Source organism: Argiope bruennichi, chromosome 10, assembly GCF_947563725.1.
Source record: "Argiope bruennichi chromosome 10, qqArgBrue1.1, whole genome shotgun sequence".
Lineage (NCBI taxonomy): Eukaryota > Metazoa > Arthropoda > Arachnida > Araneae > Araneidae > Argiope > Argiope bruennichi.
In genome coordinates, this window is record NC_079160.1 from 58102280 (window position 1) to 58117732 (window position 15453).

The following is a 15453-nucleotide window of genomic DNA, read 5'->3' on the forward strand; positions in this document are numbered from 1 at the left end:
ATGATAGTATAATTGCCTTTAAATCGGACAAATCTGAGCTCCAAATGTCTCTAATTTCGAAAAAATTAACGAAATTTCTGAAATTTAACAAAATTCTCAAAATTTTTTTCCAAATAAATGAAAATCTTGCGAAATTTCTTTGAAAATAATTCTTTAAAATGCGTTTGTATATTTTAACTATCCGATTCCTTTTGATATTCACAGGCAAAACTTTACGGACATGGAAATCGAAATGCTGTTTGCCAAGTACGATATCAATAACGATCGGGAGTTGGATGCAGATGAAACGAAGATGATGCTCGCGGATTTGGACAACCAGCGCTTAGAAATCGAACGCCAGGTCCACAAACCTGAATCAAATGAATCGTCCAACGCCGTCAATTCTGTTGCCATGGCTTCCCTTGTCTCGCAACAAGACTTCAATGGGTGAGAGCACACAGAAGGATAACGGAATTTCATTTTCTCCCTAAATAGGGATTTTCTTAGTTGTAAATTTTCCCCGCGGGAATTCAAACGACGTGTAACTGTGAAACACAGATTTGAATTAATTAGATATCAATTGGGGTAGTTTAAAATTTCACAATATTTCATATTTTTGGTGATAGAAATAATTTTGATTGTGTGACAGCTGACTAATTAAAATATTGTTTATAAATATCCATTTACTTATATATATTATTAATTGCTTCTAATTTTTCTTATATCAGAAAGGATTTTTTTTTTTAATTCAGCACGTAGAAAGAAAATGGAATTTAATTTTCCGCATATAGGGATTTTTTAGATGCAAATTTTCCCCGCGGGAATTCAAACGATATGTAGCTGTGAAACGTAGATATGAATTAAGATTTCCATCGGAATAATTTAAAATTTAATAATATTTCATGTTTTTGGTGTTAGAAATAATTTTGATTGTGAGACAGCTAATTAATTCAGATATTGTTTATAGTAAATATCCGTTTATTTATCTATATAATACTTTTCTTCTATTCAAAAGGAATTCTTTTCATTAAAAATTTATATGCATGTAAAAAATTTATGAAAAAAACAGAGAATTATATAAAATGTATGACATAAATATGCCCATAATTAATATGATTAAATATATTTTTAACAGTATTTAGATGCTAAATTCGATATTTCAATTATTTTTTTATAAATAATCTCCTAGTAAAGCATCTTCGAATAAACTGGGAAAATTTTCAGATCTTGAATTTTTGATAACCGAGTTTACAAAGTTCCATTTTAAATTCTGTAAATATCAAGTGTAATTCATTGCACCTTTTTTTTTTTCGATTAAGATATTAGAATGAAAATTAATTATGTAAACAAAGTAAAACTTTCGAAAATTTTCCCATCGTTAAACAGAATTTAATCTATGTAATCCATAGCTTGAAAGCATGGCGGAAATGGGTAAAACAAATTTTGAACAAATTTTCTTATTGAAACCGAAACAAGAAAAATTCTTCTAATACGAAAATTATGTTCCGTCTTGAAATGAATAAATAATATAAAATATATAACGTGTTCTAATTTAGGGATTTAAAATTTCATACATTATTAAAAAGACAAAATAAGAAAACTGATCTTATGTAAAAAGATTAGATTTTTTTCTTTACTCACTTTTTTGGTATCTGAAGAAAAGAAAATAATTTAAAAAAAAACATCCAAATGAATTATTTCCATTCATTTCAAAACTAATAATTTAATGATTTCTCAAAATTTTACATCATTTTTCAAAAACTACTAATTTAATTTACGCATCAAAATTGAGAATCATTATCTAACGTATATTGATAAACAAATATTCCGTGAACCATTTCTTTAATCGCACGGAAATAACTTGTATATTTTCCCTCAAAACAGAGAACCAACGTTATTAATATTTTAAATAGGGATTTTTGTCACATAGATAGCGAGAAACTTTAGTTTCAGCCGGTAACGATACGAACACCGCATTTTGGCACTGTATGAGAATTGTAGCATTCGAATTAATTCAGAGTGTACATTCTTTTTCTCCAAAACAATGAAGGATTTGATTTTAAATGTAAGAGAATTTGAATTGAACAGAGATTACGGCTATAATGAAAATCCCAACACATTTTGTGAAATAGAAGCAGAAAGCTCCAAATGCGATGTGCAAAGGTCAGTTGTTTTGTTTCATGTTTTCAAAGCATTTATTATATTTGAAAAATATATACTATATCGAACCCATTTTTTCTCTCTTCTTCGTGGAATTAACTTGTCTTGTTATTAAATACAAAAATATAACTTTTAATGTAGTATTTGTAATTTAAAAATCCTCTTCAAACGATTTCAAAACATAAATTGATGTAAATAAAATCTGAAGTGTTTTAATATAGTGAAAACTTTAATTAATAATGCTAATGATTTTCATAATTATTTCTTATCGAAAAATATGTTGACATAAAAAAGAATAGGGAGTTATTTGTTTTTAATTTTCAGGAACTTTGGAATTTCTAAGGATCCTATTAATTTAATTTATAAAATCAGTGTGACTTCAACAATATCAAACAGTTTATTTTCAGGAAATATATTATATGCTAACATTATTTGAATATGTAAATTAAATCATTTTTATAGATTTTATTGTTTTTAGAATAAAAAACAAATTGAAGTAGTGTCAATAAAAAAAAGAATAAAAACTTAGTTAAAAATTGTTATTCCTTTGAATGAAAATTATTTAGAAAAATCATCATCAATTTAAACAAAAGAATAAAATGTATTAATAGTTGAAAGTAAAAACTTAAAGCAGTGCAATTTTTAATGCAAGCAGGGAATGCCAATATTATCTTTGAAGATTTGCGATACACTTTTCTATCTAAATTTGTTGGAATTTACGAAATGGTTATTTCCTATTGACGAATTTCAATATTTAACTTTTACATAATGATAACGATAAAAAAGATAACCCATTTATCATTTTGTTATGGGTTTTTTTTATGAGTATAAAAAAGAACAATTTAATTGAAATATATCACTACTCGGGTAAACGATTGCAATATTCAAAAAACACAAATTTAATTTACTGAATTAACTCTATGTTAGATATTTAAGAAAATTCTTGACCAAAATGAATTATCAAAAAACAGCAAAAGACAAATATATGGAGATAATGATAACTCTTTGGATCATAACGGTGTTCAGTCTTTTTCAACTTTTTATTACCAAACCTATAAATGGTTTGTATTAACAACTTTTCGTCCTATATATTGACTGATGCATCTTATAATAGTGAATCATTACTATTTCTTTCCCTGCGGTAATTAATGGGTGGCGAACAACAATCTGTTGATCAAATACCGATAAATATTCAAGCTAGAATCGTTGCGAATGATGCACTAGTTCAACGATGGTGAAGTTGTTAAAAACATAACACGAGTGAGGAACGCAAATCAAAAGAAGGTTATCAACTCTGTCCTTTGGATATATTCTAATTAGAATTATTCAAAAACTGATTGCAGATACGTGCTTTAACAAAGAATTATTCTTTACGCTCTGACAGCCTTATTAGTGCAAAATGCTTTATAATATTGCTACAGAATATCTTATATAACATCTACAGAATATCTCCATGCTTTGTTCACAATATCATGGAGCATAAAGAATATCCAAAAAAATTGAAAAAAATCATTTATACCATATGCTAAAAGAGTGGTCTTTGGAGATGTTCCTGCAAGCAAAACGCATAGGTGGATTAATGCCAAAAGACTAGTTCACATTGACAAACAAAAGGTCAATCATTTGACTTTCATGAGTTCTTGATTCATGGTTAATTAAGAAAAAAATTAAATGAATTGAGTTAAAATTAAATTAATCAAAATTAGAAGGCTGGTTAAATTAAGAAGCAATAGGACACTTTTATTAACTAGAAAGTATATGCATATAATACTTGAATGATTATGGAAATAGCGACAAATTTTCCAATCATTTGGATAAAAGGAATGTATTCTCATATCAAACAATAAAAAATCCTCATCATAAGAGTTATTTTGAGATTTTCTTTTACAATTACAATGGTAAAGTATTTAATACACCTTGTACAGTTTTCTTAATCTCACATATTATTTATTTCGGATAACACAGGACACATTAATCTTATAAATTTAAACGATTCTTTTATATATATAACAATTCTTTATATATATATAAAATATTCGTGCATCTCAGAAACACCTCCAACAATTCCAATAAAATTTTATACTGAACTAAAGTTTTGCTTTTTGAGTTTATCTATATAGTTGCTTTTCCTGAAAAAACGCGTTTTTATGCACAAAAAAAAAATTTTCTAACTATTTGGATATTCAACTGCGGCTTCGAAGCGTGAGCAGTGCAGTATATGAATGACATGTGTCATTCATGTATAAACAACATGAATGGCATGTGTGTTGCGGATCCTCGGTTCGAATCGTGCCTTTTGCTTTATGTTTTTACTTGTGAATTTATATTTAATAATTTAAAGTTTTAAATTTATCGATATAGGTGTCTTTCCTGAAAAAACACGATTTTAAACAGAAAAAAATTTTTTTTTACTAACTATTAGAGCTTTTTTCTATTTGCTCTCATGCTTACAATACCAGTCTCAGACCCGATTTCAACATTGTAAAATGAGTGTAAATTCAAAAATCTAAGTAATGAAAGATAAACTGTAAAATGAATTATGTAACATAATAGATTGTTTCGAATAACATGTTAAACTAAGTGCATTCATGATTTTTTTTATTTAAATGACCAGTTCATATGTAGGTAAGATGGAAAAATATTCATATGTAATAAGTTTGTAATTTGTATTTAAATATTTTCCCCTGAAAGCACAGTTTAAAAAAACTGCCGAGCGAAGTTTGGTTTTCTAGATACTAAAATTAACTGACACAAATTTTCTATTTCTTTTTTAATGAATTTAGATCATATAAAAACAATATTACAGAAGAAAAATGTTATCAGAATTGATTTCAAATTGAAAAAAATTTTTAACTGAAGATCAAACGATTTTGCATTTTTCACAGTTTGTCGGAAAGAGTGGATAAAATGGAGAATTCCATCGGCAACATCGTATCTAAAATTGATGCAGTTTTGAACAAGATGGCGGCTATGGACAGGGCAAAAGTGAAAAGAAGAGAAAATATGAATAAAATACTGAACACTATTTCCGAAGTAAGTGCCAATTAATCGTTTATTATATCATAAGCACTAACAAAACTGAACAGAACTAAATATTTTCAACAATGTGAGCATGAATTTATAAATCAACTTTTCTTATATTTAAAAAACTGCTTTAAGTTTTCGACTAGGTTAAAAACATGAATTTGGATGGAAATTCGTATTTTGGCAGTTTCAAAAAATGGATACATTTCTGTTTTGTCTATATGTCAATTAGAAGCCAAACTATAGCAAACTATTGACATGTAAATGATGCTTATTTATAAGCATTTAAAAACTTTACATGCATTTTTTGAAGAACGAGTTTTTTTTAAAATCGTACTGTACGGACGAGTATCGTCGTATCACAAAAAATAATCGAGAAATCTTAATGCAATTTATAATTAGTACTCGTTATGTTATGCAGAATGTAATGAACTATGGATTTGTTGTTGAATACTCTAAAACTGGATTTATGGTTACATAATGTAAATATTGTTGAAAACTTCCAAAATTTTATCAATAATTTCATATATTACACACTGAAATATTATTTTTGAATATAATAGTTAAATAAGTGTTAGTTACACTCTGAGATATGTTACCCATGTAATGTTACAAAGAAAAATGAAAAACTGTAACATTTTTTTCCCTTTAGAACAATTCTAGATTTTGTAAATAAATGCTAAATTTTACATCAAAATGTACTTTTTATTCAAAAGCTTCATATATATTTAAATAATTTCACTTTTATTCATTCTTTTATCCTTATATTAATAAAAAACATCATATAAACATTTTTTTTTTGAAAATCTCCTCCAAACCTAATCGGATATTAAAATGGTTTTAGTAAATTTCATGTAATTTAGTTGCTTGTGAAATATTAACTCATTGGCTAACAGTGAATATGATTAAGCTGTGTTAGGGTTGATTTGACAAAGTTTTACATTCTAATGAACGTAGATGGATTTCTCTAACAAAATATTTCTTGTGTTGATAATATAAATGGTGATCACCATCTTTGTCATTTTAACATTCGTAGAACGATTTAGTTTTTAAAAGTAAAAATAGCATGTTCATGCTCAAAATTGAAAATAATTAAATTAAGTAATTGCCGTAATTAAATAAGTGGTGTATTATTTTATTTTTGTGTATAAGTACTTCTTCGATTTTTACAGAGTGGAGACTTAGACGAAAAGGCAAAACGACATCACATGGAAAAGATGGTTCGTGAAGAGCTCCAGAGATGGGACTCGGAGTCGTCTCTTCGAGTACCAAACACCAGCTCCATCCCAGTGAGTTAGAATTCTTTAAGTACATTAGAATTTTTAATATTTTTTTCTGTACATAAATTAATGATTGATTTATCAAAGTTCAACTTGGAATCCAGAATTATTTCATAGTTTAGGTATAATTATTAAAATTTATACTTTACGATGCAAGCAGTGTCTCTTGTAATCGATGCCTTTGTAATAATCAACATATTATTTGAAACAAAAAACGAATTTTGGAAAAGATCGCACTCTTCTTACTAAGAATGTTCTATGTAAATAACTTTATTTCCAAACGTGCTTTGAAAGTTATTCTTCATTGATTAACTACATCTGGTGAATGCGCTGAAAATTAAAGTTTTCTGAAATACCTATAATTAAAAACTTTAAGGTGAATTCAATGAATTCCAGAAAATTTGTTCTAAGTGAAATGTTTCAATAATGCAGATGTCCTAGACATAATTAATGAAACATAATCTTCAAAGATTGTTTTAAAATAATATTGTATATAGACTTGTATTCAATGTAAATTGTGATATATTTGAAGCAAAAATCCTGTACTCTGAAGGCTGAACAGTAGGACTTAATAATTATATAGCAAATTTGACGTACTTGGTTCTTAAGTAATGGGTGCTCACAAAAAAAGGCATTGTTCGAAATTTTAATTATATTTTTAATTAAAAAGTAATCAATATTTTAATTTTTTCTCAATAATTTCACAGCATATTATTGCACAAGAGTTTTTCACACTATTTTAAAATTCAAAAATAAAGATTTTTATTGACACCAATTGTGTATCCGCGCAATTTTTCTCTTATTTTAGCAACTTTTTCGAAATATTTTTAATTAGGTTTTATAGCAATACTTTTCATTGTTTTGTTGAATTTGCATTCAAGCGTGTTGTGACGATATTCATTTTTTTTAATGTTGCTGTAGTTACGAGTAGATTTTTAAAAGTAAGATAAAAATAGACGGATCAAGCCTAAAACAATATAGTGCTACAATGTTTCGAAATAGAGATTGGAATCATCAACTTTTTTAATATCACCTTTTCATCCTTTGAATCTATTTTCTGTTTTATAATCAATACATATTGCAACGAAATGATTATGGTATAAAACCAGGGAAAGAGATCTTCCCAAACCTTTCTTGCATATTCTCTAATAAAAATGCTATGCCCCTCCCTCCGCATAAAATTGTGAACCTTGACTAAAGTCGAATGATATTGATTAAAAATAGTTACGAAATAAAGATATATGATATATGGCACGTTTGTATGATATATGGCATAAAGATATATGGCACGTTTGTACTGAATCTGTTATGCAATCTTTAGTGATTAATCCCACCCTATTAGCACAAAATGCCCAGCAATATTGTTTCTATATCTTCACGATATTGGCCGATATTTAGAATATCGTAGCGATATCATACAATATCTTATGCCAATAAGCATTCATCCGGTTAATACGTAAGTTAACAGTATGCAACAAGCAATATGTTACAAGTTATTAACCTTCCAACAGTGGTGATGGGGATGGGATAGCCTGGTTGGTAGAGCATTGGATTCGTGTCCCTTTGGTTGCGAGTTCGAACCCCGCCGGCCGAAGATTCCCTGCGTGCTTGGTGGCTGACGCGCGTATAAATCTGTCGTGGTCAATAAGTTCTCCATGTCTAGAGTAATACCACTGGGGTTACTGGATGAGGGGTGCTCGTTCTCTGATTCAGGTCTAAATTATGAAGTCCCTCCCGTAGAAAGGGTTGTGACGTGTGTGTAGTTAAGTCGTACTCTTGGCCTTTGTTGACTCTACGATAAAAACAAGAGGCGCTCCCCCTTAGGCTTAAATCGGCTGTCTTCGAATAGCGGGCTTGTCTGCAGCAAGCGCCATAAGAAACAACAACAACGGTGGTGTAGAGGGCCTAGACAAGGCTTAAAGCTTTATATTGTGTAGTCAATAAGGTATACATGTGGACCTTCGGCTTCGAAACTCCATATCAAAGATGGATCGTTGAACAATTTGTACTTTGAATAGTTGTTGATATCCAAGGACTAAAATGCGAGGAAATTTAAGGAAATGTTGCACGTCTATCACATTGTAGGATTCTCGTCAATCATCGATGGTGCTTTTCATCAAGGCCTTTCTCTGGCCGCACTGATGATCTTTGATGTGTACTGAATATTCAGTATTCAAGGTACACTCTTAAGATGTTTATACCGAAAATCCAAATTTCATCACTATTGGGAGATATTACGTCACATCTCTATAACTATACGCTCTGTTCAGATTCACTTACATATCGGTAATTTACCATTATAACAGCCAGGATAGATCTAAAGCTTTACCAGACTGCAGTTCTTCGGTATTTGAAAGAAGTAAGCGATTTGGATTTATAGCATCAAAGGCTGGTATCCCCTATTTCCAGATGAAGAGAGCAAAAAATTTATATCCATAAACACAAGAGCGCGCACTCACACAAAAACAAATTGAAGTTCCAGTCAGTTAACAATTACAAAGCAGTTCCGCTGATGCGATTTAGTCCATATTCGAGATTCTAAAGTTCCAGTGAAAAGAAGAGGTACAATAAGTTGGGACAGTTCCCGCAATACGGAATGTCGATAAAGAAAAGAGACTCAAAAATTGCCTTATAAAGGCGTTGCCACCGGCATCTCATTATGCTGATTTATTGCTTACCTCCGTAATTTGCAAATACCTCCAGTGTTTTTTGGCTCTTCGGTATAGTTTGTTGTGTTTTTGAGTTCGCATCTTGTTCGCGCATATATGGGCTGGCAAATAAACAATCTGTTTTTGGCGGATTTACACCAAAATTAAACCGAAGTTTATGATTTTGATATAGGGAATATAAATTAAAACTCCAACTAGACTCAGATGTTATTGCTTCTTTGAGTTATGATATTCGCCGGCGTCCTGGCATAGGGGCAGCGCGTCTTCCCCGTGATCTGGGCGTCCCTGGTTCGAGTCCCGGTTTGAGCATGATTGTTCTATCTGTGAGATGTGTGAATGTGCCCTCCTGTAAAAGGGGTTCTGCAAGCGAATGAGTGATGCAGGAGTAGCAAAGTCGTACTCTTGGCCCTAATTGGTGCTACTATAAAAACAAAAGGCGCTCCCCCCCTCCGGCATAAATCGCTGCCTTCGTAACAGAAGGCTTGTCCGTGGCAAATGCCATAAGAAACAACAACAGTTACGATAATCGCATACACACAAACAGACAGATCGACTGGGAATCATTCCCAAGTGAGATTTGGTCCAAAATTTGATGCAAATCTAGAATTTTGGCAGTAAAATTCTAAACCAAATTTTAGATCTATAGTTCAATGCGTTTTTGATTAATCATGTTCACTACCGAATCATGTTCTAATCACACACTACCGAATGTCCCAAAAATGATTAATGGAATTTTGAAAATTAATTTTAAAGAAAAGATGAAATGCGATAGAAATGCAGCTATAAGCTTAGGAAATCAGATAATTATGTCACACCAAATTGCAAATTTGATTTTTAGGGGATATGTGATGCGCTAGGATAGAACCTGGGACCTTGTGGTTCGCAGTCCAGTAACATGACCAGGAAACAAAAGCTTATGCTGGTGTAGCGTCGTTGTTAACTGGCTTATATGCTATTCACCACAGGTTAATATTGCCCCCAGAATATGGTGGTGCAGGTGATTTTGTAACAAGTGTAGTTAAAAACAAAGTATTTGGATCTGGAAATGTTTGCTTCGAATTGCGCTACCACGTTGCTACAAATTGTTGGTTATATTAAAAATATTGTTTAATTTTTTTCAACAGTCCTTATAACAATTTCACACTGGTTTTTATTTTTCCTATTTTGCAATGCTACCTGCCGATGGAAATAGTAATTGAATTTCCAGTTTGGTAGAATAAAATTAAATTCCCGGATTTTCCAAGCGTGTAAAGCCACAAACTATACATTTCTATCGAATCCCATTTTTTAGAGATTTTCAAAAATCTGTCAGCCATTTTGGGACATCCGGTGTATATATATATATATATCATATTTTGGTTGAAGTAGAATACAGGTTCAAAGCGGTGAAGAGACTTGGTATTTTTAATTTCGTTTTATTCTATTACGAGTGGTAGGCATCATTATATACAAGAAAACGCAGCGCGGCACACACAGAAGTAAGAAAAGGGAAAAAAGGGACGAACAGATGACGACTTGCCTTATATAACATAGGATTTCCGGCCACGCTCCGAGGGAATGACCTTTGACACCTGTTCAAGGGTACCGAAGTATCACTCTCATTTGAAACGTAGTTCTTGATGGCGCATTATTTTTGCGGCACACACAGAAGTAAGAAAAGGAAAAAAAGGGACGAACAGATGACGACTTGCCTTATATAACATAGGATTTCCGGCCACGCGCCGAGGGAATGACCTTTGACACCTGTTCAAGGGTACCGAAGTATCACTCTCATTTGAAACGTAGTTCTTGATGGCGCATTATTTTTGCGGCACACACAGAAGTAAGAAAAGGGAAAAAAGGGACGAACAGATGACGACTTGCCTTATATAACATAGGATTTCCGGCCACGCGCCGAGGGAATGACCTTTGACACCTGTTCAAGGGTACCGAAGTATCACTCTCATTTGAAACGTAGTTCTTGATGGCGCATTATTTTTACAAAGGGATTAATTAAACTGAAAGTGGAATTGGATCACGGAATAAGAGAATATTTTAGAATGAAGTTGGGAAGGGCTAAATTAAGGTAAAGTTTTGGAAATTAATTTGGATTAAATTAAGAGTTTAAAATATCATTACATACATATATAATATAATTTTTATACTTATTTACCTTATTTTATAAATCTTTTAGAAAGTAAACACATTAATAAACCTAAATATATATGATATAAAATCTTTAATTTCCATAATTCGGTTGTATTTCTCTGTTACCACCCTATTTTCGTATTATCTTAGGATCCTTCCCCCACCTCACACTTAGTCTTATCAGTTATTTATTTTATTCTGTGTTCTATTCATCATATGGTCACGCAGATTTTTAAGACACAGTGTAGGGTCAGATTTAAAAAAAAATCCTCAGATCGCCTATGAAACGGAGCATAAATCTTATTAACTATGCGAGAACTATAAGAAAACAACTATTAATCACTTGAACTTTTAGTACGAAACATCATAATATCATGTTTCAGGCTTGATTCGTCTACATTTATCTTAATTTTGAAATTTTCTCTAACTTATATAACAGCAATTATGTGAATAAAAAAATGTATTTAATATCGTCACAGATTAGTCTTAGTATTAAGAGTGTAAATTCAACAACGAAAACAATGGAAAAATATTGTTGCAATGCACAATTAAAAATATTTTTTAAATGTATGGAAATATGACATTAGGAATCAGTGAAAAGCTTAATTTCTGAATTTTAAACTCATGAGAAAATGATTTTTTTAACAATATACTTAATTACTGAAGAAAAAAATAACATTTTTTTTTATTAATATTTAACTAAAAATTTTGAAACCCACTATTTTATTGAGCATCTATTAACAATAAGTAAACATGAGCCAATATTTAGCACTCTTGATTCAACGGTCTATCCTGTAGGACGTTTTGAAGGTTCATTCATGAAGTAAGTCGCATCACGTAACAACAGAAACATGAAAACCTCATAAATATTAAACAGTTAAAAAAAATCGTAGAATCAATCCAGTAAGCCGATGACGAATTTGGAAATTCGCCAAACGGAGTGAAATGATTCACTATTTACAGCGAAAGGGAGTAGAGCAACAATTCAAACATAGCAATTCTAAATTAATAAGAGGAATCGCATTCTAAAAGTTTAACAGGTAGTTTAAAAAAAGCCCCATTGGAAGCTGAATCTCTTATTTTCCAGGTAATGACCATACAATTTTAAAAAACGGCGTGAATTTCTCAAAAGAAACCATCGATTTGTCAGGAGTGGGGTTCGAACCCACGCTCTCTTTCGAGAACCAGAGCTTAAATCTGGCGCCATAGACCGCTCGGCCATCCTGACTACACACACCAGTGTTACTGTAAACTTAAAACACACATTTATCAGCTGTCAAAAGACAAACAATGGAATGCAGCTGTAAAATGACTCGTAGTTTATTTGCGAAAGAACAATAAACCTGAAAAAGGCGTTATCATTCATTCACACAGATATTTATCAATAATCTATGAGATTTGTTTCTCCTCTCTTAAACTTGAAGTTGACGTTTTGAAATAATCATTTATTTTTGTGTTTACATTTTCGTTCATAAGTACAGTAGAAATTTAATTAATTTTTATTTATAAATATTTTTTTTCAGTTCTTAAATTTTGACCATTTAATTAAAGAAATTTTTACATCAGCGTCATTTGTGCTTTTCAAACAGTCTAGTTTGATCTAAATTGTATTGAGACTTTTCGAATTTTTGATTTATTTAGTTACTAAAATAACTTACTAAACTAATTTTTGTTTATTTTTATAATTTAGTTCATGTAACACCAGTATATTTAAAAAGCAGCTGCGCTTAAAAGAATATAATATGTAGCATACGTCTTCTATTCGAATTTTGCAATCTATGCTTTTAAAAGTTAAGGATTGTTAAAGTGAAAACTTAAATAATGGTTTCACACAAGAATCTTTTTTGTATAAGAGCTAAAAATTAAATAATACATTTTTGTTTGTTTCTTCCTCCTCTAAAAAATTGTGTAAACTATCAATAAAGTAAGATGTTAGTTGGATAAAATATACGGAGTGAAATTTATAGATTAATTAGCATACTATGTTAAATGTGCCATGTGATGGCACTACATTGATAGAATCTATCAATAAAAAGTATTCATCCGATTAGAATAGAAATACTTTTGTGCAATTTACTCGTAACTATTTTTAAAAATATCTAAAAAATCGATTATGTAAAAACTTGTTGTTATTTAGTTACCTTTGTTATTTTTCTTTCAAAAATATCCTCAAGTTAAAAAAAAAAAAATTTTTTTTAAATCTTTTTTTTCCTTAAATATTTAAGAGTTCTAATTATAAAAAATAATAAGATTTTTATTTCTAATTTTATCTGCTTAAGGTAAGATTGGATTATACTTAGTGATGATGCTGCATACAGGAATTTTTGCTTAAACTGTTTTTTTTTTTTTTTTTTTTTTTTAATTGATCACTTAACCCTTTCACTACTAACCCAGTGCCACTGAGACCCATGGGAAGACAAGCAGTCATGAATTTCTCATGAGTCATGCTTTAACCTAATCATGAAAGTTCTATATAAATTGGCCACTGTGGGTCTGGTTTTTGCTTCAGATAAGGGGTCCAAGATGTGAAGCAATTATCACTAAAGATGTCCTTGCTTTGGGGCGAAAAAAAAAAAAAGCCACTGAAAAATGGCTCATTAGTATGGAACTTGCATGGCCGGATTAATAGTGACAGAGTTAAGGATGCAATAGCATATAAGATTTATATGATATTGTAATAATCATGTGCTGACACAGATGTGAATTGTTCTGCAAATCTTATAAAAATGGGTAGCCCTTGGTCAGCTTTATGGTGTAAAAATGCAGCATTATAGCAGCAAGATGATAATATGACTTACTTTGAACAATCAAATTTCATTCTAAAATATCTTTTAAGGTATGAATTTGAGACAACACAAAATGATATAAATGTGCTGTAGAAGATTTTTTTTTTGTTAGAAAATGATGCTTTTTTACTAAATAAAAATGAAAAGCATATATGAAGGCCCTTTTTATTAATTTTAGTTAATGTTTGTCAACTGCTCTATAATTATATCTTGCTTACATTAACAAATGTTTTCTTAAAAATATGCATTTTGGTCTTCAATGCATATAATACTATTTAACATATACTTTTTTTTCAAAATGTGCTGCGTAATTGCACTATTTTCAATGATGCAGCATTTTGAAGGAAACAATTTTAAAACTTATAAAAACTTTTCATGATATATATTTATATTTGTTCTTATAATATGGCATTATAATTCTTTTTATAGATATACTGGGTGTTCATTCTAATGATAGCTCAATAGTTAAACTTTAAAGCATTGTTATTTCATAAGTGTTAGAAAAAGGCATATACTTCTATTTGGAAAAATACAATATTTTTTTAAAAAAAGTTTTATTTTATTTTATCAGAGTCAGTATATGTACTGCTGAAAAGTTATAGAATCTAAATATTTATCCAGTGCCCCTGGTTCTATTAATCATATTTTGTGAAACATTCTTGACACATTAATACATTTCTATGAGACTAACTGAAACTAAGTATGTAGCTTTAAGCATCTAATATTATAAATCTTTAACCACCTTTCTCTATTATAAACCATAATAAAATCCAGAGGTTCATAAAACAGCCAGGTTAGGTCGCTAAAATGTAAAAAAAAAAAAAAAAAAAAAAAAAAAAAAAAACTTAATGCATTAAGAATATTTTAATGAGTATGACTAATAAAACATGGATTGCATATAAATAATTTCATAAATTTTACAGTAGTGCATGTATTCATTCACATATGAAAGGAAATTTGTAACATCAATTAGAATATTTTTTCGACTGGAAGTATATGCCTAACTCTAAAAGTTTAGAAATTAGCCAATGAGCTATGATTATGGTGCGTTCCATGTAAATTTCAACAGACCTGTGATATGTTATTTAATTAAATAATTAACATACTTATTTATTTTTATAGTCCCCGAAAAAGAAGAAATAAGTGTCTGAGATGCTATACTCTTCCTCTGTACTAAAAGCACCCAGGACACAATTATATATATATGTCTAGTCATACAGATTGAAACACTAGACACACACACCAACAAAAAAAAAAAAAAAAATATTTGCCTTTGTGATGCAGTTCTGTAAGTTAAAAACTATTCTATCAGTTGCACTAACAATAGAAATTACAATAAAAGTAATTTCAAAATGCAATTTTGTTGTTGATCCAAATATTCCTTTGCTTAATTTTGAGATTTTACAAAGTTCCATTTCCTGATTAGTA

At 30.0% G+C, this 15453-nt stretch overlaps 1 protein-coding gene and 1 non-coding gene across 2 annotated transcripts in view; one reads left to right on the plus strand and one right to left on the minus strand.

Annotated features, from left to right (window-relative positions):
• The window catches only part of LOC129989217 (polycystin-2-like), a 47933-nt gene extending 32485 nt beyond the window's left edge, over positions 1 to 15448 (plus strand). The window contains exons 14-17 of the mRNA XM_056097597.1: positions 205 to 426; positions 5025 to 5172; positions 6336 to 6452; positions 15148 to 15448. Of these exons, the coding sequence (XP_055953572.1) occupies positions 205 to 426; positions 5025 to 5172; positions 6336 to 6452; positions 15148 to 15168 (508 nt within the window). The 3' untranslated portion in view covers positions 15169 to 15448. The remainder of the gene's footprint in view (positions 1 to 204; positions 427 to 5024; positions 5173 to 6335; positions 6453 to 15147) is intronic.
• Positions 12384 to 12467, minus strand: Trnal-uaa (transfer RNA leucine (anticodon UAA)). Its single transcript has one exon. It is a non-coding gene; the product is annotated as a tRNA-Leu (tRNA).
• Positions 15449 to 15453: the final 5 nt, after the last annotated feature.